Here is a 23173-nt window from a genome sequence, read left to right on the forward strand (position 1 = left end):
GCTCCTTGATAGTTTCTCCACATTGACTTCAGCTCCAACAGCACTCATTGAATACGGCCCATGTAGCTTCCAAAGCTGGCTTGTCTCCTTTCCTCGAGTTCTGTTATTAGGTACAGTCAATTTTAGACTTAATACTGCATCTCCCATTGGAATTGACCACTTATTATGAAATAGCCTTACTTCTCTCCAGTAATCCTTTGCGTCTTAAGTCTTTCAGGATGTGCTAACTTTCTTCTGACTAGTGATCCTGTACTTTGCCTTTTCTATTCATCTATATTACCTGTAGAACTTACCTATCTTTGCCTTTAACTACAGTATTTGCTTTATTTATATTTAGTGTAATTACAGGTGGGGTCAGTTTTGAGTGTACCATTGTTCTCTTTGTTTCTTTTTAATCCACAATGTCTATTTTCTTGATTTCTCTGTCCTACTTTATTACATCGCTTGGTTGCCGTTGTTTTGAGTTGGATTTTGGTGAGGGTACTTTTGTAATGTCTCACTCTGAGTCTCACTCTGTAGCTCAGGTGGCCTGGAATTCATTAAGTAATCCATCAGGTAGTGGTAATCCCCCTGCCTCTGCTCCCAAGTTCTGGATTACAGGCATGAGCCACCACACCTGTTTGAATTACTCAGTGTCTATGTTTTACTCAGTTTTTCATTTCCTTTTGCTTTGTTATGTCTTTGGAGGGGATGTTGTGGTCATGTATGTTAAATTTTATTTCATGTATCACGTGTGGGGGTGGGGCAGGGAAGTGTGTACATGCATGTACACACCTATGCCACAGTGCGCTTGGGGAAGTCAGAGGACAACCTTAGGAGTCAGTTCCCTCCTTCCACCATGGGTTCCAGGGCTTGTGCTCGGGTTGTCAGGGTTGCACTGATGAACACTTCCCAGCTGCACATTTAGATCCCAATGTTGTAGTTGGAATAAGAAATGTCCCCATAGTCTTGTGTATTTGAACACTTGTCTCCCAGGTGGAACTACGGAGGGACACTGGAATTCTTAGAGATACAGGCTTGCTAGAGTAAGCTTATCACTGGGAATGGACCTCACGGGCCTAAAGACTTGCCCTACTTCCTGTGGGTGGCCAAGCAGCTTCCTGCTCCTGCCCGCTGCTGCCGGGTCTTCCTGACCATCGTGTACCCTGCCGGGAAGCACGAACACAAACAAACCTTGTGTGTTTAAGCTGCTTCTGTCGGTGTTTCATCACAGTCACAGAAACATAACTAATGTAGACATTGGTAGGAAAAAGAAGCCACGAACTTGAAAGACAGCAAGAGGTGGGGGCACACGGGAGGGGTTGGAGAGAGGAATGGGAAGAAGGTAAATGGTGTAATTGTAATCACAAAAAAATTAAAGCCATAAAAGATTGGGGTTGTTGCTCCAAGGAATGTGAATGTCTTGGTTTTTTTTTTTTTTTTTTGGAGAAATGTGGAAGTTTGAGCTTCGGCCAGAAGAGCAGTTGAATGCTGGAAACATCTGTTGATGGGCCGTCCTAGTACGATCCTGCAAGGCTGTAGTGCTGAGAGGGAAGTCCATACTGAAGGCCTAGCTCGTGAGGTTTCCGAGGGACACAAGGACTTTATTAGCAGCTGGGCTAGAGGTCATTCATGGGATGTTTGCAAAGAATCTGACTTCCTTCTGCCAAAGTCCTAGGAACTTGCTTGAAGGTAAATTTAAGAGTGACTGACTAGCTGGGTTTGGTGGCCCATGCTTTTAATCCCTTCACTCCGAAGGCAGAGGTAGGCGGATGATCTCTGTGAGTTCGAAACCAACCTGGTCTACATAGAGTACCAGAGTTATGCTAACACTCTCTCGCCTTTGTCCTTTAGCCCATTTCTGACTGGGAAAGGCAGACTTTAATGAAAATTGTGACAGAATTCACCTTTTTCCATCTTTGTTGGTCTCTCCTTGCTGGAAGGGGTTGGCTTGAAAGCTGGTGTGTAGTTTGGCAGTCACCATCTTGGAAATTCCTCACTTACGCAATGTTTGGGTTGATTTTGGGCAGGAGGTTAATATTTTGGAGAAATTTTTCTAAAAGCTTGAAACTTTGCTACATATGGTGCAAACACTAGCAAGTGTGTCTGACAGTGGCCCGGTTTTTGAGAACAGAATTGCAGGCAGTTGGAAATGACTGGGAGGCAGAGCCTGTGTTCCCAGCAAGGCAGTGCCTCCTGGTCCCTGGAGCTCATCAATATTCTAGAAACGGGTGTCATAACGGGAGAACCTGTTTAATTTGTTTATTGAGACAAGTTGTAATTTTGAACAACACGCTCTAGGCTCCCACACTCCTCTCTTGATCCTGCTGGAAAGTCATGTGTGTACCCCAGGAAAACATGGGGTTCTCTGCCCATGCTGTGTATGAACATGTTGGCATTTGCTTATTCCCTGCCCTCAGCAATGCCAGCACACAACTCGAGTCTGTTTGCTGAACTAAATGGAGGGTAAACAGAACCTCTGCCCTCAAAGTTTGCGGAGGGAGCAGAAATTATGCAAAACATCAACCAAGTGCTACCTGTTCTCTACCTACACTGCTGAATGGCTGGTCCTCACAGAACCACCATACCAAGCCCCTTACAGAAAAGGCAGTCATCACTCAGAAATGGCAGGCCACACGTGAGGGTCCTCGCCCTGGGCTGGGCACTTTCCCGTCCGGATTCTGAGCACCTCCTGCTTGGATTCTTCAACGTCACTGAAGCCTGTGGCTCTGTCATCACTTAACGAGCCTGATTTACAACTGAGACACACACAGGACTAGGAATTCTCTCAAAGTAACAAAGTTAGTGAGAAACAGTAAGCAGAGAGACGGGTCTGAGATACAGGCCAAGCCCACGACCGCCCAGGGGTCTTGACCTATGTGCTGACCTTCTCTAGGTTAGGTCCCCTTCACACTACTGCGTCCAGTTCCCGCCAGAGTCACCTCAAAGAGTCAGCAGGCATGGTTTACCCAGAAGAACACTGACCAGGCTGACGTCATCTCTCAGGAGCTATGGGGGAAGAGGGGTTGTCTTGAAGAAATCTGCATATCAGATTAAAACGGACATGGCAGAGACACCCAGCAAAGTGGAAGGAAGGCCCTAAGACACTGTCCCCCAAAGCTGGGAAAGCCAGTGCTCTCCAGGAAGTGAGGCTCTGTCTCAGCCCAGGTCTCCAGGGACATCCAAGGACACTGTGGCAGAAAGGCCATGAGGAGATAGCACAGAACATGTAGACCATGACTGGGAAGTACATTATTAGGCAATAGCTCAAGGAAATGGCCTCATTGCATTCAGGCAACAGAATCTCGGATACCAACAAGATCCTGGGAGGAGCCACACAGCCCAACCCCTTGACAGATAACTCTAGCAGGGGTGGAATTAAAATAGAATTGAACTTGTGAACAATCAGTCCAAGAAGTTAGGCCTCACAGATACTGGCAACCCAGAAGTGACTCCTCTTCCCACTGTAGAGCCGGGGCTCCTTCTCCTGCCATGGGGTGGGGTGGGTTCCTCTGCCCACCCACCCCAGCCCCTCAGGTGTGGCTTCCCAGAGACTAAGAGCAGCGAAGCGTGGTTATCTCCATCCCCAACATGTAGCCCAGCTACTGACAAGCAGAGTCTCGCCAACCAAGGAAGAGCCCAGCTCAACTCCATTCATGGACACGTTTGTGTTTATTTTTAATGGTTAGACACATAAAATTGAAATTCTGATCTCACCAGTCTGATATATTTGGGGTTCTAAGACTCAGGAATACCAGACTGCTAAGAATCAGACTAAAGGAAGGCAGAGGCAGGCAGACCTCTATAAGTTCGAGACCAGTCTGGTCTACATAGTTTCAGGCCACCTGAGCCTACATAATGAGATCCCGTCTCAAAAATAAAATAAAATAAAAGAAAGAGAAAAGAAAGGTTCGTTTTGGGGTGGTGATGGCATACACCTTTAAATCCCAGCACTTGGCAGGTAGATCTCTGTGAGTTTGAGGCTATCCTGGTCTACAGAGCAAGATCCAGAACAGCTAGGGCTACTCAGAGAAACCCTGTATTTGAAAAACCAAAAAGCAGAGGAGGAGGAGGAGGGGAGAAAGAAGAAGAAATAAAAGCAATAACAAAAACCAGACTCCACATCCAGAGTAACTGAAATTGCCCGCCAGGGCACTGCCCGATGACTCTGTCTGGGGCAAGAGGAGCCAGTTCTGATCCTTTGAACAGTTTTGCTCCTGGACCCAAGCCAACAGGTTGACAGGACCACGGTGGGACAGCCACTCAGCCCTCTGTCCCCTTTTTAATTTCCTGTAAGGTACTCTCCAGCTGAGATTTTCCACGCCCACATCCCAGGTCCCTCCCAACCCTGCTGAAAGGTTGCTTTTGTGTGTCATTTCCCGGCCTTCTACAGCCCAGCTAGGTGCCAGGTCAGGTCATTCCCACTAGGCTCCTGCACAGACACCTCCCAGTCACAGCTCCTGGTGACCGGGTCCACTGACTTTATTCCCCACCTATCTAGCCATGTGGTTCTTACAGGAATGTCACCTGATTGCCAAGACCCACTCAACACAAAAGAAGCCAAAGTAGGCAGTCAGCAGTCCCTTGGCTCCCACTGAATTCTCTGGTGCACTGACCAAGATCTGTACCTAGAAGGACCGTGAAGCACCTCCTAGCGGAAAGCAAATAACATCTCTTTCAGGCCAATCCACGGTTATGAGACTTCAACCCCTCTCCTTACTAACTGGGGTTAAGTTTGACTGCATATGAAAGAAAGCGGTTCACTGTGCAGCACTGGAGGTGAAGGAGTAGACAGAGCTCCTACCAACCATTCCGTGAAGCTCTTTCTGCCCCTGCCACTGTCATCTCTCCAGGGTGACCCTGATGCCAGGACTAAAGTAGGTGCCAGAGCTCCAACCACCACACACTAAGGTTTTAGCAGGAGACTGCCCAGAAAGACCACCCAGTGCCTTCAAAGGGATAGAGGGGTCATATGACTAAACTCGGATAGGTCAGAGATTGGGAACTGAGTCTTCAATCCTCCCTTCGGGGATTACTAACCTGGACTAGAGGGGACTTGAGAGCTGGGGAAGGAGCACAGGGCCAGAAGGCAACACTTGAATATGCTTGCACACTGGAGGATGCTCATTTCCTTAGATGTACTTGTGGATTAATGGCCACCTAGGAATATAGACTTATTCTTAAATAGTTCACATTCTTAAGAGCTTAGAAATAAATCAAAATACAGTATATAAACAGGTTAAAAAAGATTGGCAGAAGGGGTTGGGGATTTAGCTCAGTGGTAGAGCGCTTGCCTAGCAAGCGCAAGGCCCTGGGTTCGGTCCCCAGCTCCAAAAAAAAGGAAAAAAAAAAAAAAAAAAAGATTGGCAGAGCAAACACACACAAGAAAAGACAGAATTCCCAAGTCTAGACTGGGACTTTCTTCTGTGAGGCGGACATTAGAAATGGGTGCGGTGGCACGTGCCTGTAACCTCAGCCCTTCAGGTACAGGTAGGATTGTAACTTCAGTGCCAGCCTGGGCTACATAAAAAGTGTCAAGGCAGCCGTGGCTATACAAGAACCCGTGTGCATATGGCAACTAATTCCCCTCCCTTGAATGGCGGGTTAGATTAAGTGGCTTGTTTTTAACTACAATTGCCAGGTAGACTATGAGATGCCCAGGTCAACGAGAATTTCCGATAAAGAGCCATGAACTTTACTGTACACTCTGCTCATAGTATCACAGACCTACGCTAAAAGTATGTCTTCCTTCATATTTGAATAAGCATCCTGTTATTTAGAGCTAAAACGGTTAACCTCGCAGTGAATATGGCTTAGTAAACTTCTAAGCCTGAGTCACAAAAGGTACCCAAAACTTTGGTCTGTTCTCTTGTAAACTGCCACTCTGGAGAAGCCAGACACAGTACTGGGAAGACACTACCAGCAGACTTTAAAGAAATCGCCTGTACCTCCTGCTGGAGGCCAGCACCATCTCCCCAGTCAGGTGAGGAAGTACCTTTGGTTTGAAGAAATCTGTACTTCCTGCTGGAGGCCAGCACCATCCACCCAATCACATGAAGTACCTTTGGTTTGATTGTTTTTTAAGTAGTGGTAGAACCAGGGTTGTAACTCAGTAGCTGATCATGTGCCTAGCATTCTCAAAGCCCTAGGGTTGATCCCAAGTACTCAAAAAAAAAAAAAAAAAAAAGTTTTGAGTACTAAGATTCAGTTGAAGTCCATCTCTCTAGTCTGCATGTGTGTGCATGTTCGAATGTGTGGAGGCCAGAGGACAACTTGAATTGTTCCTCAGGCACTATCTGCGTTTTTTACTCCTAGGCAGGGTCTCACACTGGCTTGGAAATCTCCAAGTAGGCTAGGCTAGATGGTCAGAGTCCCAGTGACCTGTTGTTTCTGCTCCCCCAGCTCTAGGAGTACCACAAACAACATGACTCCTATCTGATTTCTTAACCCAGGTTCCAAAGATCAAGATTTTAACTTGGGGCCTGGACTCTTCTGGAGTTATTTAGTCCCTCAAAAGCCTTGTCCCCTCTTCCCCTGGCACCCAAGACTTTTATGATGAGTAATATTAGAAACAGCAGCTAACGTTTCTTAGTTTGGGATGTAACAAGTGATGTACTAAGGACTCCACAAAAGTCCGTCCGAGACCGGTACAGTTCTTACCCCCTTTTTACACATTTGGAAACTGAGGCACACAAACTATGCAGATGCCCATAGCTGATAAGAACACAATATTAGCCTGGCATGTTGTGGGCATCTTTTAAAGATGGCTCAGGTTCCTTTAATAAAGCAGTCCTGACAGAGCCCTGAGCCACAGTGACCTGAAGTAACTCTTCCCAGGCCAGTTCATCCCCACTCCCCCCCACCTCAGTGACACACTGAGTCAGCTGGGGACCTCCCAGCCCAGCTGGGGTGAGCCCTTTGATGTACCCGTTAGGTCTGGGAATTTGCATCTGGCCCATAGCCAGTTCCAATAATCATAAAGTGGAGATGCCACAGCAGGTGTGAAGATTTCAGCCTTCTCTTACCAAGAGCTAGAGGGCAAGGTCCACTTCCAGCAGAGCCTCTGGCTGACCACCCTCTCCACTAAGAGCAGAGCCCAAAGAGCTCACACTTAACAGTCCCGTCATGAGGCCCAGAATGGTACCACCAGTGACCTGCCGAGCTCTCTGGATTAGACCCCCAAACTGCTACACACCATGTCCACCTCCCACTTTCCTATGTGGATGGCATGTTCTCCTGTTCAGGTCTTCATGGGCAACTGGACAAAAGTATTGGCCACAGAACCCACCTCAGAAGATCATCAGGGAAATCACTGGGTGAGCCAGCTGACTTTCTCCAAGTGTGAAACACACCAGGGCTGACAGCCATTGACAGCTCTCAGCACCAGCTCCTCTTAACTCCCAAGCAGAAGCATGGATGACGGTGTCCACTGGGGCTCTAGGAGACGTCAAATACTGGAAATCATCAAGTGACTATAAAAGAGGACTGGCTACGTACATCTTACTGACCGACACTCACATCGCCATCTCACAACAGTGAAGGAACTGCAGACGGTCTGCCCTGTCTGTCTGTCCTGTGTTCCTAGATAAAAACCAAACAGCTGTGAGCGCACTCCCACAGCAGGGTGGGCACACGTGTGGATGCTTCCATGTATAGGAGAGTCTGAGGAGACGTTCTGCAAACAGAAATCACTTCCGCAGAGTGAGGACTGAAGAAATAGAAGCTTTTACAAATTTAAGATTACTGCAAGTTTTAATCTTCAAAAATAATGCATAGTGTGCTGGCTAGTTTTTAGGTCCACTTGACACAGGCTAGAATTATCAGAAGAGGGACCCTCAGTTGAGCAAATGCCCCCACCGGATTGCCCTGTGGGCAGGCCTGTGCAGCCCTATCTTGACTAATGATTGACTAATGATTGATATGGGAGGCCCAGATCCCTGTGGGGGGTGCTGCCCCTGGGCTGGTGGTCCTGGGTACTATAAGGAATCAGACTGGGCAAGCCATGAACAAGCGAGTAAGCAGCACCCGCCATGGTCTCTGCATCAATTCCTATCCTGCTTGAGATCTTGCTTGCCCTAACTTCTTTTAATGACAGAATATGACCCAGAACTATAAGATCCAATAAACCCTTTCCTCCCCGAGTTGCTTCTGCTAACAGTGTTTTATCACAGCAATAAAAAACCTAATAAAAAAATAAAAAGACACTTTGATTCTGAAATTTAAGCAGTAAAGTGTGTTTGAGAAGTATGCCGAAACACTCCTGGGGAAAGCTGTGATGACACCGTCTTCGAGATGTTTCAGATGTTCACCACTTGCTGGGTGTGGTGGCACATGCTGCATGAGCTCCAGGTCAGCCTGGTCTACAGAGTAAGTTCCAGGACAGCCAAGGTTGTTACACAAAGAAACCCTGTCTCGAAGGAAAATGAAGTATTTTAGCAATAACCGTATAGCTAGCGTTGTCTGTGCACATGTGTTTATATGAAGAGAAAGGGATAAAAAGTCACTTGACAAATGGTGATCCCTGGTGGATCAGAAGGAAGGACACACAGACTGCATTGACATTTCCTGCAACTCTTGACTACATTTGAAATATTCTCAAAGTCAGAAATTTAAAATAAACCAAGGTCAACTGAAAGGCAGCGTCCTGGGGAGCCCCCTACAGACCAGGGAGTAGAAGCTCAGGAGGACCTTCAGAATCTGGGCAGAGACTTGGCCCCCAAGAAGGGATGGGATTTAAAACAGGTTTAAATGGCTTTATTTTCTCCACGATTTTTCCTCCCAAGAAGCCAATGTCCTTCTGATACTGATCAATCCCAGGATTTAGATCTAGGGAGTGACAATGGGATTTGTGGTCTCCTCAAGTGATTAGAGAAGTTCTTCACTGGCTAGTGATGCCCACAACTGGCCTGTGCAGTCCGTCCAGGCCACAGTTCAAGGGACATGGATTGAGACGGCTCTTCCCTCACGGTGCAGTCACACAGCTCACCTGAGTTGGAAGGCACAATCTGGATGGGACTTCTGGCACGTATGGTCACCTCCGATGATCTGCTCCAATGGCATCCGTGACTGTGGTAAAACCCCGCTCTCTGGAAAGAGAAGCAGCAGTGTGCTCACCGTGGGCACCTGGCTCACTACCCCAGCCCGCACACCTTGTGACCTCTACTCTACCCTCACCGAGGCAGCTGCACAAATGTCCCCAGGCCTTCTGTGCAGGAAGGGAGGCAACTAACTATATCCTGTAGCTCCCAGACAGACGCTGAGTCCATGTAAATTCATTACCTGCTTCCTTCTGCTAGGACTCCTCCATCCCAGAGGCCTGAGAAAGTGACAGGCCTTTCCTGGTAACCAGCACTGCCTCAGACTCATTCTGAATTCTCTTGGCACTGTTGGTCCTTGGTCAAAGGTGCAGCACAGAAATCTTCCCACCCTGCCATCAGCGTTTCCCTCCAGCCCTTTGGGGGTGCACAACAGACCAATGACAAGTGTCATTTTCTCATTTAACCTCTCTGACCAACTTCCCTGTCTCAAGCTGCATCCAGCCCCACTCACTTTAGAAGGGCCTCTAGTTCACGCTTGACCCTGACCACGACTGGTGGTCCCAGGAAGATGAGGGCTGTGTAGAGCTGCACCAGGGAGGCCCCTGCCTGGATCTTCTCCAAGGCGTCCTGTCCGCTGCTCACACCACCAACCCCGATAATGGGAATCCTGCCTGAGAGAACATATAGCAACGCCAGGAAGGAAGGCGTAAGGACCCAGGTCTCCACCACGCCTCAGCCCCCAGTCCCAGAAAACACAGAGGATGCGTGAAGAACCCGGGCTCCACACATATCCAAAGCCACCTTGCCTTGGGTAAGGGCGTACATCTCCCGGATGGTCTGAGTCGACAGATCTCGGAGTGGCTTCCCACTCAGTCCTCCTGTCTCAGAGCGCAGAGCACCCTGGAGACCAACAGGGCGACTCACTGTGGTGTTTGTGACAATCAGTCCATCGATGCCCAGCTAGAGTGTGAGAGAGAGAAACAGCCTTAAGCCATGGACCTGAGGGACTCAAAGAAATCAAGATTCTCACTAGCCTCACCTACATCTTGACTGGAGAAGCTATCAGAAGGAGCGGAGCCTCTCAGGGTGAGAAAGCAGCTGTCTCACACTGAGCCCATCACAGTGCCTAAGCAGGGTTGGCCCCTTAGAGCAAGCTGTCTGGAAGAATCAATCTTATCTGAGGCCCTCAGGCAGCATGAAGGAGAACCAGGATTTAAGTCTAGGGCTGCTGGGCTCATGTGTTCCCTCTTCCCTCCTTAGAGGCCTAGTGCTCAGACTAGCTGGAAAGGGGGGCAGACAGTGTTCTAGTCCCAGCTGAGGCTGGCAGAAAGACTAGCACATCCTTTCTGGGTGACGGTAGATCAGGAATAAGAAATAGACTCACAAACATGTTTTTAAAATCACTGTTTGCCACCAGATGAATTCTGCAAAGACAGACAGACAGACAGCCTTCCACATCACAGAAAGGAAGTTACCAACCAGGACACTCTAGGTTATCCCAGCAGGCACGCAATGGACAATGAAGGCTGCCCCTGCCCTGCCCTGCCCTGCCCTGCCCCGCCCTGCCCTGCCCCGCCCTGCCCTGCCCCGCCCCACCCCACCCTGACACGAACCTCTCTCGCCACGCTGGCAATGTCCTCCTTGTCCTGGGCCGTGAGGTCAGGGGCAATCTTCACCAGCACTGCTGGCTTCCGTGTGCCCTTCAAGGCGTCCCTCTCCTGCAGCACCTAGGTTGACAAGCCAGAGACAGGGACCTCAGAGCACAGCCCAGCAGGGCAGATCAGTATTTTACATACAGTCAACCAGCACCAGCAATTCTCCCCTTGGGATAACTGCTCAAGGGTTTTCATTTTTGTTCCTGAAAACAAGCAAGGAAGTGGTCCCAGTACTGCACAGTGGAAGGTCAACCCCATCCACACACAGCCGGGGGCACCGTGACACACGAGAACAGCTTCCTTAGTGGTCCTGAACCTCCATGTGAAGAATGAAAAAACCAGGCTGGGGAAAAGGAACATGCATGGCGTAATGACACACCTTGGACAGCAGGTGGCGCAGTTCGGTCTTCCCCTGTAGGCTCCTCAGACCAGCAGTGTTGGGGCTGGACACGTTTACCACCAGGTAGTCAGCCAAGGGGCCCAGGGTTCGAACACCCTCTGCATAGTCTGCAGCAGCATCCTCCGAAGTCTTATTCTTCCCCAGGTTTATTCCAAGAGGCAGCCCATCTGTAAATACCAAGTCTGTCCTCAGTGTCCCAGGCAACACTTTAAGTACAGGATGGAAGTCCCCAAACCCGAACCTTGTTGAACCAGATGACAGAGATGGCGCACTACTCGTGCCTGGCACAGCGAGCTGCCTGATGCCTGGGAACTAGCTTATCCACTCCGTGCACATGTGTGCACACTCGGCCTTTTCTCTTTTGACATTTAAATGGAGAAATTAGAAGGCCTAATACTAGAAGTAACAGAAAAACTATAGGAAGCTAAGCATAGTGGACACTTGTAATCTGTTCTTCGGAGGTACAGGCACGAATCAGCTCAAGGCCATCCTTAGCAGCATAGTGCGTTCAAAGCCAACGTGGGCTACATGAGACGTAGTCTCAAACAAACAATAAAAAATGCAGGGCCATGGATGTCATCTGGCGTTGGAGCACATTCTTAGTTTACCCCTAACATCAGGCCCCCAAGCCAAAAGGAGCTCCGGAAACTTAGTAAGACCCCATTCCCAGCAGATCACACAGATCTCCTCGGGGCTCCCACCACCCCATCCCCTCAGCTCCAGAAGGCAATGCAAATCCCCAAATCCCACGCATCAAGGAATCAGGTAGGCAACCTTCACTCTCCCTCCTGTCCTCTCCTTTGTGGCCTCTCCTTCTTCTCTGTCCATCACCCCATGAGCGCATCCAGCTCTCCTCCCTCCTGTGGACCCTCTCAGCACCATTTTGTAGTTCACGCTCACTCCTCAGTGTCTGCTCCCAACACCCAGAAACACTGTCTACCTGGGACTACTAGGGGCCACACTGGCAGGATCTCAGAAGCATTCCCTACCAGGCAACCCAGAGCCACCACACTGTCCTAGGAGGCAACAGAAACCAAGGAATGGAACAGCAACCCAACAAAGGCAAGAGCAGAGGTCAGCACCTAGTATTACAGCCATCTCAAATCCAGTTGCCTAGATGCCAGCATAAAAACACAGTGACAGCCAGGATGTCATGTCTCCTCTAGAGCTCAGCAGCCCTACCACACCAGGCCCTGAGAAATGCAAAATAGGGAAGCACAGACAAGGCCATCAGAACAGCTACTGGAATACACTCAAGGTCCTGCGAGGATGTGACGAGGCCCATTAAGGAAATCTATGAAACCCGTACAGGAGCGAAATAAAGAAAGCAGCTCAAAAACTAAAGAGGAAATGGAGTCAGGAAAGAAAACCCCAACTGAGGGAAATCTGGAAATCAAAAACTTAGGAACCGGGTTGGGGATTTAGCTCAGCGGTAGAGCGCTTGCCTAGCAAGCGCAAGGCCCTGGGTTCGGTCCCCAGCTCCGAAAAAAAGAAAAAAGAAAAAAAACAAAAAAACAAAAAACAAAAACAAAAAAACTTAGGAACCAGAGCAGAAATCTCAGAAGCAAGCCTCCCTAATGCAATACAAGAGATGGAAGAGAGGATCTCAAACACTAAAGACAAGATAGGAGATGATACCTTTAGTCAAACAAAATGTTAACTCTAAAGAATACCAGGCACAAAACAGCCAAGAACTCTGGGACACCATGGAACCAAATCTATGAATAACAGGGCTAGCAAAGGGAGAAGAAAGCCAGGTCAAAGGTACAGAAAAAATTCTCAACAAAATCATAGAAGAAAATTTACCTTGCCTGTCATGGTACAAGAAGCAAGTAGACTGGACCAGAAAAAGAGTTCCACACTACACATAATAATCAAAAGACTTTTGTCTTTTGACAGAACAAAGAAAGAATAGCAAAAACTGTGAGAGAACTTCCAATCACAATGAATGAAGAAAGAAAGATGTTCCAAGACAAAAACCCAACGTAAGCAGCATCTATACAAATCCAGCTCTGTAGAGGCCGCTAGAAGGAAAACTTCAACCAGAGAGGTTAACCACACCCAAGAAAAACGCAAGAATAAACAATATCAGCAAGCAAATCAAAAGAATGGGGGGAACACGCACCACACCAACAAAACAACAGGAGATCACAAATGCTGACCAGCGATACTCTCAACATCAATGGCCTTCATTTCCCAATAAAAAAGACACAGACTAGCAGACTGAATTAAGAAACCGGATCCATCCTTCTGCTGCATCCAAGAAATAGTTTAAAATCAAGGATAGACACTACCTCAGAGTAGTGCAGATGGACCAAGGAAACAAGCAGGTGTAGACATTTTAATATATGACAAAATAGAATTCAAACTAAAATAATCAAAAGAGATAGGGAAGGACACTTACCGAAGGAAAGATTCACCAAGAACATTGCAATTGTTAACATCTGTGCACCAAATTCAAGGTGCACCCAAGTTCATAAAAGAAACACTACTGGAGTTGGGGATTTAGCTCAGTGGTAGAGCGCTTGCCTAGCAAGCACAAGGCCCTTCAGTCCCCAGCTTCGAAAAAAAGAAAAAAGAAAAAAGAGAAAAAAAAAAAAAAAGATACTACAGCCTTAATCACGTACTGACCCCTCACCAACTTACAGTGGGAGACTTTAAGACACCACTCTTGCCAAGAGGCAGATCAACCAGACAAAAACAAAACAGAAAAATGCTGGAGCTAACTGATAGCGTAAAACCAAACAGCCCTGGCAGGTATCTACAGAACATTTCATCCAAGCACAAAAGGATCCACCCTCCTCTCAGCAACTCATGGAACTTTTGCTACACAAACATGGACACAAAGCAAGTCTCCACAGATGACAATTGAAATAACCCCCTATGTCCTGTCAGACCACCATGGATTAAAGCTAGATATCAACACCATCAGAAACAAGAAAAAGCCTACACACTTATGGAAACTCAACAACCGAATGAAAATGAATGAAAAATGGATCAAGACAAAAATTTAGAACATCTTAGAATTGAATGAAAAAAAAACCACAACATAGTCAAACTTATGGGACACAATGAAGGCGGTTCTAAGAACAAGTTCATAATGAAGTGCCTACATTTAAAAAAAAAAAAATAGGGGTTGGGGATTTAGCTCAGTGGTAGAGCGCTTGCCTAGCAAGCACAAGGCCCTGGGTTTGGTCCCCAGCTCCGAAAAAAAGAAAAAAAAAAAAAATAGAGATCTCATACTAGTAATTTAACAGCGTACCTCAAAGCTCTAGAACAAAAAGAGGAAATCACACCCAAAAGTAATCATCAGACTCGGGGGTGAAATGAATGAAATAGAAACAAACAAAACCAATGCAAAGACTCAGTGAACCCAGGAGTTGAGAGTTTCTATGAGAAAATCATAGGAGTGACGTAGTTATCCAAACTAACAGAGAGAGAATCCAAATTAACAAAACGGAGATGAGGGGGACTTTCCCATAGCCATTCACCTTCTTAGTCATCAGCTTAAAAGTGAGATGTGTGTAACTAATTTCCTAAGTGGGCTGGGGCACGGGACTAGACTAGTTATACAGGACAAGGTTTTGAAGCTTCTCGTCCAGCAGCCAACAGGCCAGGATTACGTGTAAGCCTTAGCATGAGACTGGAGGGAGAGTGTGGGTCTCATGAAGGAACTGGACCTTTCCTTAGTGGTCACCTGTCCACACTGACAGGATACTGGAGTCAGGAAGGTTGACGTACTCTGCACAGAGCACCGTCTCTTCTATCAACCCCTGTCCTGTTTCCAGGCATGGGGCTGGCAAAGCTTCTAGACGCTGCTAGCTGCAGCAATGGGTAGAGCAGGGACACAGGACTTGGCCTCAGTCCAATGAATGCAAGGGCACAGAGTGAGGGTGAAGGAAGGACATGGGAGAATGGGCAGTAGAGCTCGCACACACACAGCACTGCAGGCCCACACAGCACTGCAGGTCCACAGAGCACTGCAGGCCCACAGAGCACTGCAGGCACACACAGCACTGCAGGTACACACAGCACTGCAGGCCCACACAGCACTGCAGGCACACACAGCACTGCAGGCACACAGAGTACTGCAGGCACACACAGCACTGCAGGCCCACACAGCACTGCAGGCACACACAGCACTGCAGGCACACACAGCACTGCAGGCACACACAGCACTGCAGGCACACACAGCACTGCAGGTACACACAGCACTGCAGGTACACACAGCACTGCAGGCACACACAGCACTGCAGGCACACACAGCACTGCAGGTACACACAGCACTGCAGGTACACACAGCACTGCAGGCCCACACAGCACTGCAGGCACACACAGCACTCTAGGCACACACAGCACTGCAGGCACACACAGCACTGCAGGCACACACAGCACTGCAGGCATTAAAAAGAAGACATGGAAGGCAGGAGGAAGAAGAGGTCAAATCACAAACATCATGCTTAGACTGTCAAGGTTCTGCAGAACCACCAGGGTCTCTGGTTCTATCAAAGCCAGTGGGGTTTAAACACTGTCATGTCCTGCAACCCCCAATTGAACCTGCAAATGCTTCAGCCCCTTCTCCCTTAGCTCCTCAAATAAATGCAGGAGTCCTTCAGTTTCTCATCACGCTACAAGGACATCGAATGAGACTAAGATCTCCTGAAAGATATTCCAGAGGCAAACGAAGGAGAAAAGTCTCCATGGATTACACAAGACACTAGGGGAGACATGGGCCCCTCAAAATGCACCTCAGAGAGCAGAGCAGACTACAGAGAACCACCTGGAGCATCCCCATGAAAAGCCATCAGAAGTGAAGTTTGTTTGGAAAGCGAGTCCTGAGGGCAGCCGGTCCCAAGCGAGCGGGAGGAATGTGACAACCCTATTTTAGCTTTAGTCTCCCAGAATGCACTGTTAGTTAACACAGTGGACAGAAGGACAGCAGGGTGGGATGTAGGAAGGTGGCGCTTAGGTCCTGCTCACATCTTAGCTCACACATGCTCTCTGCTGACCTCCAAGCCCCCAAGCTAGGACACAACCCAGTGTCGGAGATCAGCAAGGTTCTGCTGAATTGTAACATTCATTTAATTTTTGAATTTTTTTTTTTTTTTGAGGCTGTGGTGGAAGTTGGACAATCCCCCATGGGGAGGAGGCTGAGTTGATCTGTGTGGTCCTTTTTGTTAGTTTGTTTCCTATTTCTGAATCACATGCCCTTCCCATATTTTTTCCCATGTTTCTTTCAAACAGAGGAAGAAGACCCTCCCCCAACTCCTGGCTTTACCTGCAGTGAGCTGGGCCTGCTTCTGCTGTCTGGCCCGTAGCCTGTGTTCCACCACCGAGAGCCCATGGCTGTTGAATCCATACCTGGTGCACATAAACCCACAGTGGAGGGGTGGGGTTAGAGGGTGACAATGTGGAAAAGGCACGGAGACCATCCCCATGCTGTCACCCACTGGCTATTCTTCATTGTCAACTGATGTGACCATGAATCGCCATGGAAGCACACCTGTATGTCTGAGACTGTTTCCAAAAGTTAAATGGAGCAGGAAGACCCACCATGAATGAAGGCAGCACCATCCCAAACTGAGTCAGAAGGAGAAGGTGACTCAGGAACCAGCTCTCCACTCTGCTTCCTCGCTGTAGGTGCAAAGTGACCCACTGCCTCAGGCTCCTGCCACCGTGAGGGCTTGTGCCTCAAACTGAGAGCCGCATAAACCCTCCATTCCTTAAGCCATTTTTATTGGTGTTTCGTCCCAGCAACAAGACTGATAACTAACAAGGTCTGGACACATCGCTGTTGCTTACAGCCAGAAAACAGCATAAGCAGTGGCGTGAAGATCTGCTGACGTAGTAAATACTCACCCACCCCTTCAGCAGGTCTATACTGAACACATATCACACACATGAACAAGAAAGCAAGGTGTACAAGTGCCCAAGAACACAGGCACCTATCCCTCACCACTCCCTGTGTCACAAGACTCTACTAAATACCACTACCCTGAGACTATAACAACCAATCAGAAACACATACAACTCCCAAAGATATCGGCCCCTGCCTGTAATACAACAGAAAGATCGGTGATTTGTAGGGAAGTTTCTGGAAACACGTAGTAGGAAGCACAGCCATAAGGCAGCCACAATCCCCACAAGGAAGCTCTCCGAAAATCACTCAGCAAAAAGTAGAAAGGTCTTCCCTCTGTGGTCTTACTAACTGCACAGAACAAAGCAAGCCTTTATACAGCTAGAAGGACTCCTCCTAAGAGCAGCTGTACATGGTGAACACCACAGCCTTGCTCATTGAAAGCAAGGGTGACCTGTGCAGGACCAGGGCTGCTGACAGCATATGGTCACAAGGCCAGGGTACTGGAGGACCACAAGCCCAGGGTACTGGAGGACCACAAGCCCAGGGTACTGGAGGACCACAAGCCCAGGGTACTGGAGGACCACAAGCCCAGGGTACTGGAGGACCACAAGCCCAGGGTACTGGAGGACCACAAGCCCAGGGTACTGGAGGACCACAAGCCCAGGGTACTGGAGGACCACAAGCCCAGGGTACTGGAGGACCACAAGCCCAGGGTACTGGAGGACCACAAGCCCAGGGTACTGGAAGACCATGAGCCAAAAGAAAAAAAGGAGAATCATTAACCAACGATTTTTACATTGACTGCATGCCAACATAACTTTAGAATAAATTGTTTATAATTAAATTGTAATATAGCCACTAGATTATTCTAAATTACATGTATAATCATTATCTTCCTATAGGCCAGCAGCAGACAATGAAGCAACAGTGTTTTAAACACACACTATAAAGTCTGCTGTCCCATGTCTTCCCAAGCTGTTCTCTGTGACCAGCACCAACCCTCAGAAAAGCATCATCTGTTTTCCAAGGTTGGGCTGAGATCTCTGCCTGGTACACAGCAGATGTCCAAAAGGGCTCCTGAATATTCACTGACAGAATACCCATCTAGCACTGCCACTCTCAATCCCTCACAACCCCTTCCTCAAGGGTCACATATCACATCTCCTGCATTTCAGATATTCACATTACAATTCATAACAGCAGCAAAATTACAGTTATGAAATAGCAACGAAAATAATTTTATGGTTGTGGGAAAGGGGTCACCAGAACATGAGGAACTGTATTAGAGGGCTGTAGCATTAGGAAGGGTGAACCAGTGCTCTGTCGTATGAGAAAACACAAGGCGGTCTTCCATCAGAGATCCAGCAGCGGGAAAGAGAGCCCTGTGGTGCTGAGCCCCCACCTACCTGTTAATGACAGCTTGGTCCTCGGGGAGACGGAATACTCTAGGCCTGGGGTTTCCTTCCTGAGGCTGGGGAGTGACACTTCCTACCTCAACGAAACCAAAGCCCAGCTTGTAGAGTCCGTCCACAGCTTCGCCGTTCTTGTCAAATCCTGCAGCAATTCCTACTGGATTTCGGAATTTATGGCCCAGGACTTTCACTTCCTGAGAAGGAGACAAAGTCAGAGGTATACAAGGCTACACCAAGTGGTCTCACAGCAGGGTTCTCAGCATCCTGTATCAGAATTCCCCTGGAGCTTGCTAAGCATTGCTGGTCCCCCAGAATAGGGATCTTCTGGAGGAAGGACACTCTGAAGGGCTAGGCAGGTGTTCTGGTGCCTGCTGGAGTCTGACACCATGAGGTCTCCAGGCTGGGGGAGAGGGAGTGTCCCACCATAAGTAAACAGGAGCTATCTTGTACAATTACAGGGTATCTTCTTATCTGCTCAACCTGGTGACAGGCTTTGGGTCCTGCTTCTCTGATACCAATGGTGCAGCAAGCCTATAAGCAGTCTAGTACACAGCCCTAGCTGACCCTTCCTCTACAACGAGCAAAAAGCCAGCCCGTGGGCACCAGAGAGAGTTGGAGAGAGGACATCATTGGTGCTGGCTCCAGTGAGCTCTTAAAGGTTAGGTGATTGTTTCCAAGGGAGAAGCCACAAGGCTCTCAAAGCAGGAGATGAGAGACCACAAGGAAAAGTAAGTGTGCACACAGCACTTCAGAACCATGAGGCAGCAAGTGCAGCTATAACTGGCCCTCTTTGAGGGTAGCTGTCTCAACCCTGGCTGCATGACTGGGTGCTGTCAAGCCTCTCTGAGACTATGGCTAAACTGGTCAAGCAGGAGGCCAGGGCAGCCAAGTGTTTCAAAAGCACCCCCACCTTCCCAGGAGAGTCGAACCGTGAAAGCGAACTGAGGAGTTAGTAAACAGCAAGGAACTAAAGAGGTAGATTGGGCTAAGAGTATCAGCCTGGCTGTGGAGGTGTACGCCTCTGGGAATACAGTGGGATATACCACATGGTCTCAGTCGCTTGGGAAGTGAGGCTCAGAAATCATTTGGGTCCACAAGTTTGAGACCAACCTGGACAACATGGACAACCTTTTTCTCAAAGGAAAAAAGGTGGCGTTCAGAGAAATGGTGGAAGAGGCACACTGCTCTGACATAACCCTGTCACCCAGGCCCTCTCACCTTCTGGCCCCCCTTCACACTGGTTCCAAGGCTGCCAAACTCAGTCTGGGGTGAGCAAGCTTTAAGAGAGAAATGTCCTTTCTGATCCTACAAAAGCCCTTTAGTGTTTGAGGCAAAACTGAACAGCTGCAGGAGACTGACTGCTATGGGATGAGAGGAACACTCAGGTATAGAAGGGAAACGCACACAGCAAAGGGGCCCCGAGATTCTAAACAGTGACTCTTCCCCGAGGCAGGTCTGAGGGCATCTTGCTGGGTTCCCACGTTCCCATCACTGCTGTCTCCCATCTGGTAAGATGTGCCTTAGAACTGCCAAGTGATTATGGGAAGCAGACGCTGGGAGGGTGGGTGCTTTCCCCTAAGTCTCCTGCTGACCACAGTGCAGCAATGGTACCAGGTGGGCCAGAGGAATGAGCTGTGGCTGGGGCCAGAACTTAAGTCCTCAACCCCCCCCCCCCCAGGATGATACAACATCCAGGGTCTGACTCTGGTGGGGAAAAAGAAAGGACCCGTCAGGCCAGGCTGTAGCACCCTCCCTACCAGGTCTTCACACCCAGACAGATGACATAATATCTACAAGTGACAGCCCTTCCCTGCTAACACTGTCCCCCTGCATCCATTAGTTGTTTAATGACTCCAGATGTCCCTGCTCAGCCCCGGGATCTCAGCAATGCAGGACACTGGCCGAGGTTGGACACCGCAGTTAAGACTCCATGGGTTTGAATCCTGACCCTGCCACACACTAGTTCTGTGACTTTGGGCAAGTCATTTGCTTAGTCTGTTTAGTGGTTTGCTCATCTGTAGACAGAGATGAGAACAGGACCTATCTCAAAGCATAGCTGTGAGAATTAAAGACTACACTTAAGTGATGTTCTGTACACACAGGATATAATAAAAGACGCTTTCTCAGTCTGGGCTCCAGGTTCCAGCTGCTCATGAACCTGTAGCTCTCAAAAGCACAGCCACAGCAGAGAAGTGTACAAGTGCTGAATAGTGTGACCTCCCCAGCACCTCAGCATAACACAGGGTGATCCAGGGGTACCTACCAGCATGTCAGAGTCCTGAAATGTAGCTCGAGGAAGGAGCCCCAGGGAGGTGACTCGAACAGCTAGCCGGTGGGCTGACTCTGGATCAAGCAGCCTCTGCAGACCTGGCATCAGGTACTCAGCATAGAAATGGTCATCCCCTGTGGCCGTCAGGTAAGAGGTGAAGAGAAGTCCTCCACCTCCAAGGATGATGACTGCATCCAGGGCCCGCTTCTAGTGGGGGAAAAGAAAGGACTCACAGGGACCCCCATTGGGACAGGCCGAAGCACCCTTCCTGGCCCTTCACACCCACCCAGAGGACAGAACATCTAAACAAAGTGACAGCCCTTCTCTGCTTACACTGACCCCTTCATCTCCCGCCCACTCACACACCAGTCTTTATAGAGGTTGTATCCACATGCATTCCCAGGTTCTAGCCCTGAATATATTCAAGGGATCAGCTAGGTGATTTTCAAGATAAGCAGTACCGCCCCCTAGGGGCCATATGGGAAAATTTTACTAGTTAATGAAGGAACAGACTAACAGACTTGGTGTAGAGAAATCAGCCCTGTCAGTATTAGTCCTTGCTTAAAGCTGACACACTAATTTCTCTGTGTACTGTATGATGTTTGAACTTTGCTATTAATTATCTGAGCCAAGGGACAAGCTATAATTCACCACAAACACCAACTACCTCCCACATAATTTTACACATACAGAGAGACCTTTCCAGGAATGCTGGTACCTTGTAATTGAAGGACAACTCTACCGCTTACACAACACATTACCAAGAATAGCATCATTCCTCTAACCTCCACAGAAAGGGTATGATACCAAACCAGTGCACACCTGTGGCGATCATTTCTAAGTAGAGGCTTAAACACTTGACCATCTATATAGGCAAGTGGTGTCCTGACTTCTACATACTAAAATGCATGTTTTCCTTTCTCCTTTTCTGTAGTAAGGAAGAGGTGAGTGTTTATACTTTAAAATTATACCCAGAAGAGTTACTGGCCCGAAATATCGTACGTGTATAATATAAAAGTGGTTGCAATATAAACATAGCTTCAGTCTTGTTGGGTAGAGAACCACAATCCTAGTTCAAAAGTGGTTCATTATGCTCTTCGTAGCTATCACTGCCAGACCATAAGTGGCTAATGCATTCATTCAATCCTTCACCAAAGGCAAGCAAACCAGACTTGGTCCCCGTTCTTCAGGACAGTGTAGTCCAAGAGACAAATTACTGGCCACCTACATACAGAGCCATGACAAGTGACATAGAGGAACAAATCATGAAAGGTTAAAACTAACTTTCAAATGTTACACACAAGCTAAAGAGGTTACAGTTGGAGGAGAGATCTCTAGGTGGGTGGAGCCAAAGAGAAGGGCCAAAGGATGGGGGAGGGGGAGGCCGCTGCTTGGAACTAAAAGGAAAGCATTGCTTTATATGAGGCAGGAGAAATAAAAGAGGTATCAGCCAAAATCTGGTTAACAGATTTGGTAAAGTGCTGCTTTGCCAGAGGTAGTTTGTTTCCAGCTCCCATGTCAGGCGGCTCACCGCTCACAACTCGAACTCAAATCATCTGGTCTCAGAGGGTACCTGCACTCACGTGCACATACGCACGTACGCGCACGTCTACACTTTTTTTTTTTTAAATGGGATTTATCCACTAAACAAGGAAGTAGCGGATATGATCAGATTTGCCTGCAACACAAACCAAGTATTCATTCTCCCTCCTCGGGGAGTTTGCAGAAATAGCTCAAGGGTCAAGGACCAGTATCTGAGCGCTTTTTCCAAACCTGGGACACAACTAAGGGCTCTTCACACGGAACTCCCATTTTGACCACACTTGATCTAGAAGGGTGGCCGTATGTCTTATTTCATTCCGCCTTGGGCGGGCCTTGTGTGTTCTCACAAAGGCCCGATACCAACTCAATTTAAAAATAAAAAATGCCCGCGACCGCTCACGCTCACTCTAACCTCTGCCCACACACACTTGTTTTTTTGCATCCCCCTAGCTACGCACATGCAGGCCACACTTCAAGGGCTCCAGCCTTTCAGTTTCCCAGCCTCATCCCCTCCCTGCCTGTTATCCACACCACGAGTGAGCCTCCCCGCGCCGGACTCACTCTCAGCTGTCTCCACGCCATGCTTCTTCTACCACTAAGCTCGCCTCCGCCTGCATTCCATTGGAAAACTGGGCTTCGGCTCCACCTATCTCCCAAGCCCGCAAGCCGGCCTGGCCACGCCCCTCGATGTTGATTGGAGGGTTGAACGCATGCGCTCTGCCGAGAGCTAAGCTCCGTGGCGGGACGTGCCTAGGTTCTGTTTTGCCACTGTCACGCCTCCTAAGGAACGCTGCTCTGAAGACGCACACCCTCCCTTCTGTACCTCAGTGAGGAGGAGACTTGCAGAAACCTGGGGTAGGACGCCAACTCTCCGAAGACTGCAGACCAACCCCAGCGCCTGCCAGTGCGCACTACACTAATGTTTCCCTGTGCTTGGGAAGGAAACGAAGAACGATGCAGCCCAAAGGTTCCGCATGGTTTGTCTTTATGCCCGAGCTGCGGTATGGCGTTCATAGGC

At 48.5% G+C, this 23173-nt stretch overlaps 1 protein-coding gene across 7 annotated transcripts; it reads right to left on the bottom strand.

The window, feature by feature from the left end:
- Window positions 1–663: 663 nt before the first annotated feature.
- Window positions 664–23077, bottom strand: Dhodh (dihydroorotate dehydrogenase (quinone)). Of its 7 annotated transcripts, none has more exons than XR_010060026.1 (11): window positions 22717–23077; window positions 20608–20820; window positions 18339–18538; window positions 16351–16433; window positions 11052–11239; window positions 10631–10744; window positions 9824–9977; window positions 9529–9688; window positions 8966–9065; window positions 7268–7416; window positions 664–2988 (listed from the first exon to the last, which is right to left on the bottom strand). XR_010060026.1 is itself a non-coding variant. In XM_006255601.5 (10 exons), exons 1-9 carry the CDS (start codon window positions 22735–22737, stop codon window positions 9011–9013), a joined length of 1188 nt encoding a protein of 395 aa, XP_006255663.1. In that variant the 5' UTR covers window positions 22738–23077; the 3' UTR covers window positions 664–2988; window positions 8966–9010. The 7 variants fall into 7 exon arrangements, 4 of the variants coding, with proteins under 4 accessions (XP_006255663.1, XP_063134344.1, XP_008770751.1 ...); XR_005496685.2 differs by lacking the exon at window positions 7268–7416 and adding an exon at window positions 9259–9431; XR_361830.5 differs by lacking the exon at window positions 664–2988 and adding an exon at window positions 9259–9431 and having other exon boundaries at window positions 3629–7416.
- Window positions 23078–23173: the final 96 nt, after the last annotated feature.

The sequence above is a fragment of the Rattus norvegicus genome, chromosome 19, assembly GCF_036323735.1.
Source record: "Rattus norvegicus strain BN/NHsdMcwi chromosome 19, GRCr8, whole genome shotgun sequence".
NCBI lineage: Eukaryota > Metazoa > Chordata > Mammalia > Rodentia > Muridae > Rattus > Rattus norvegicus.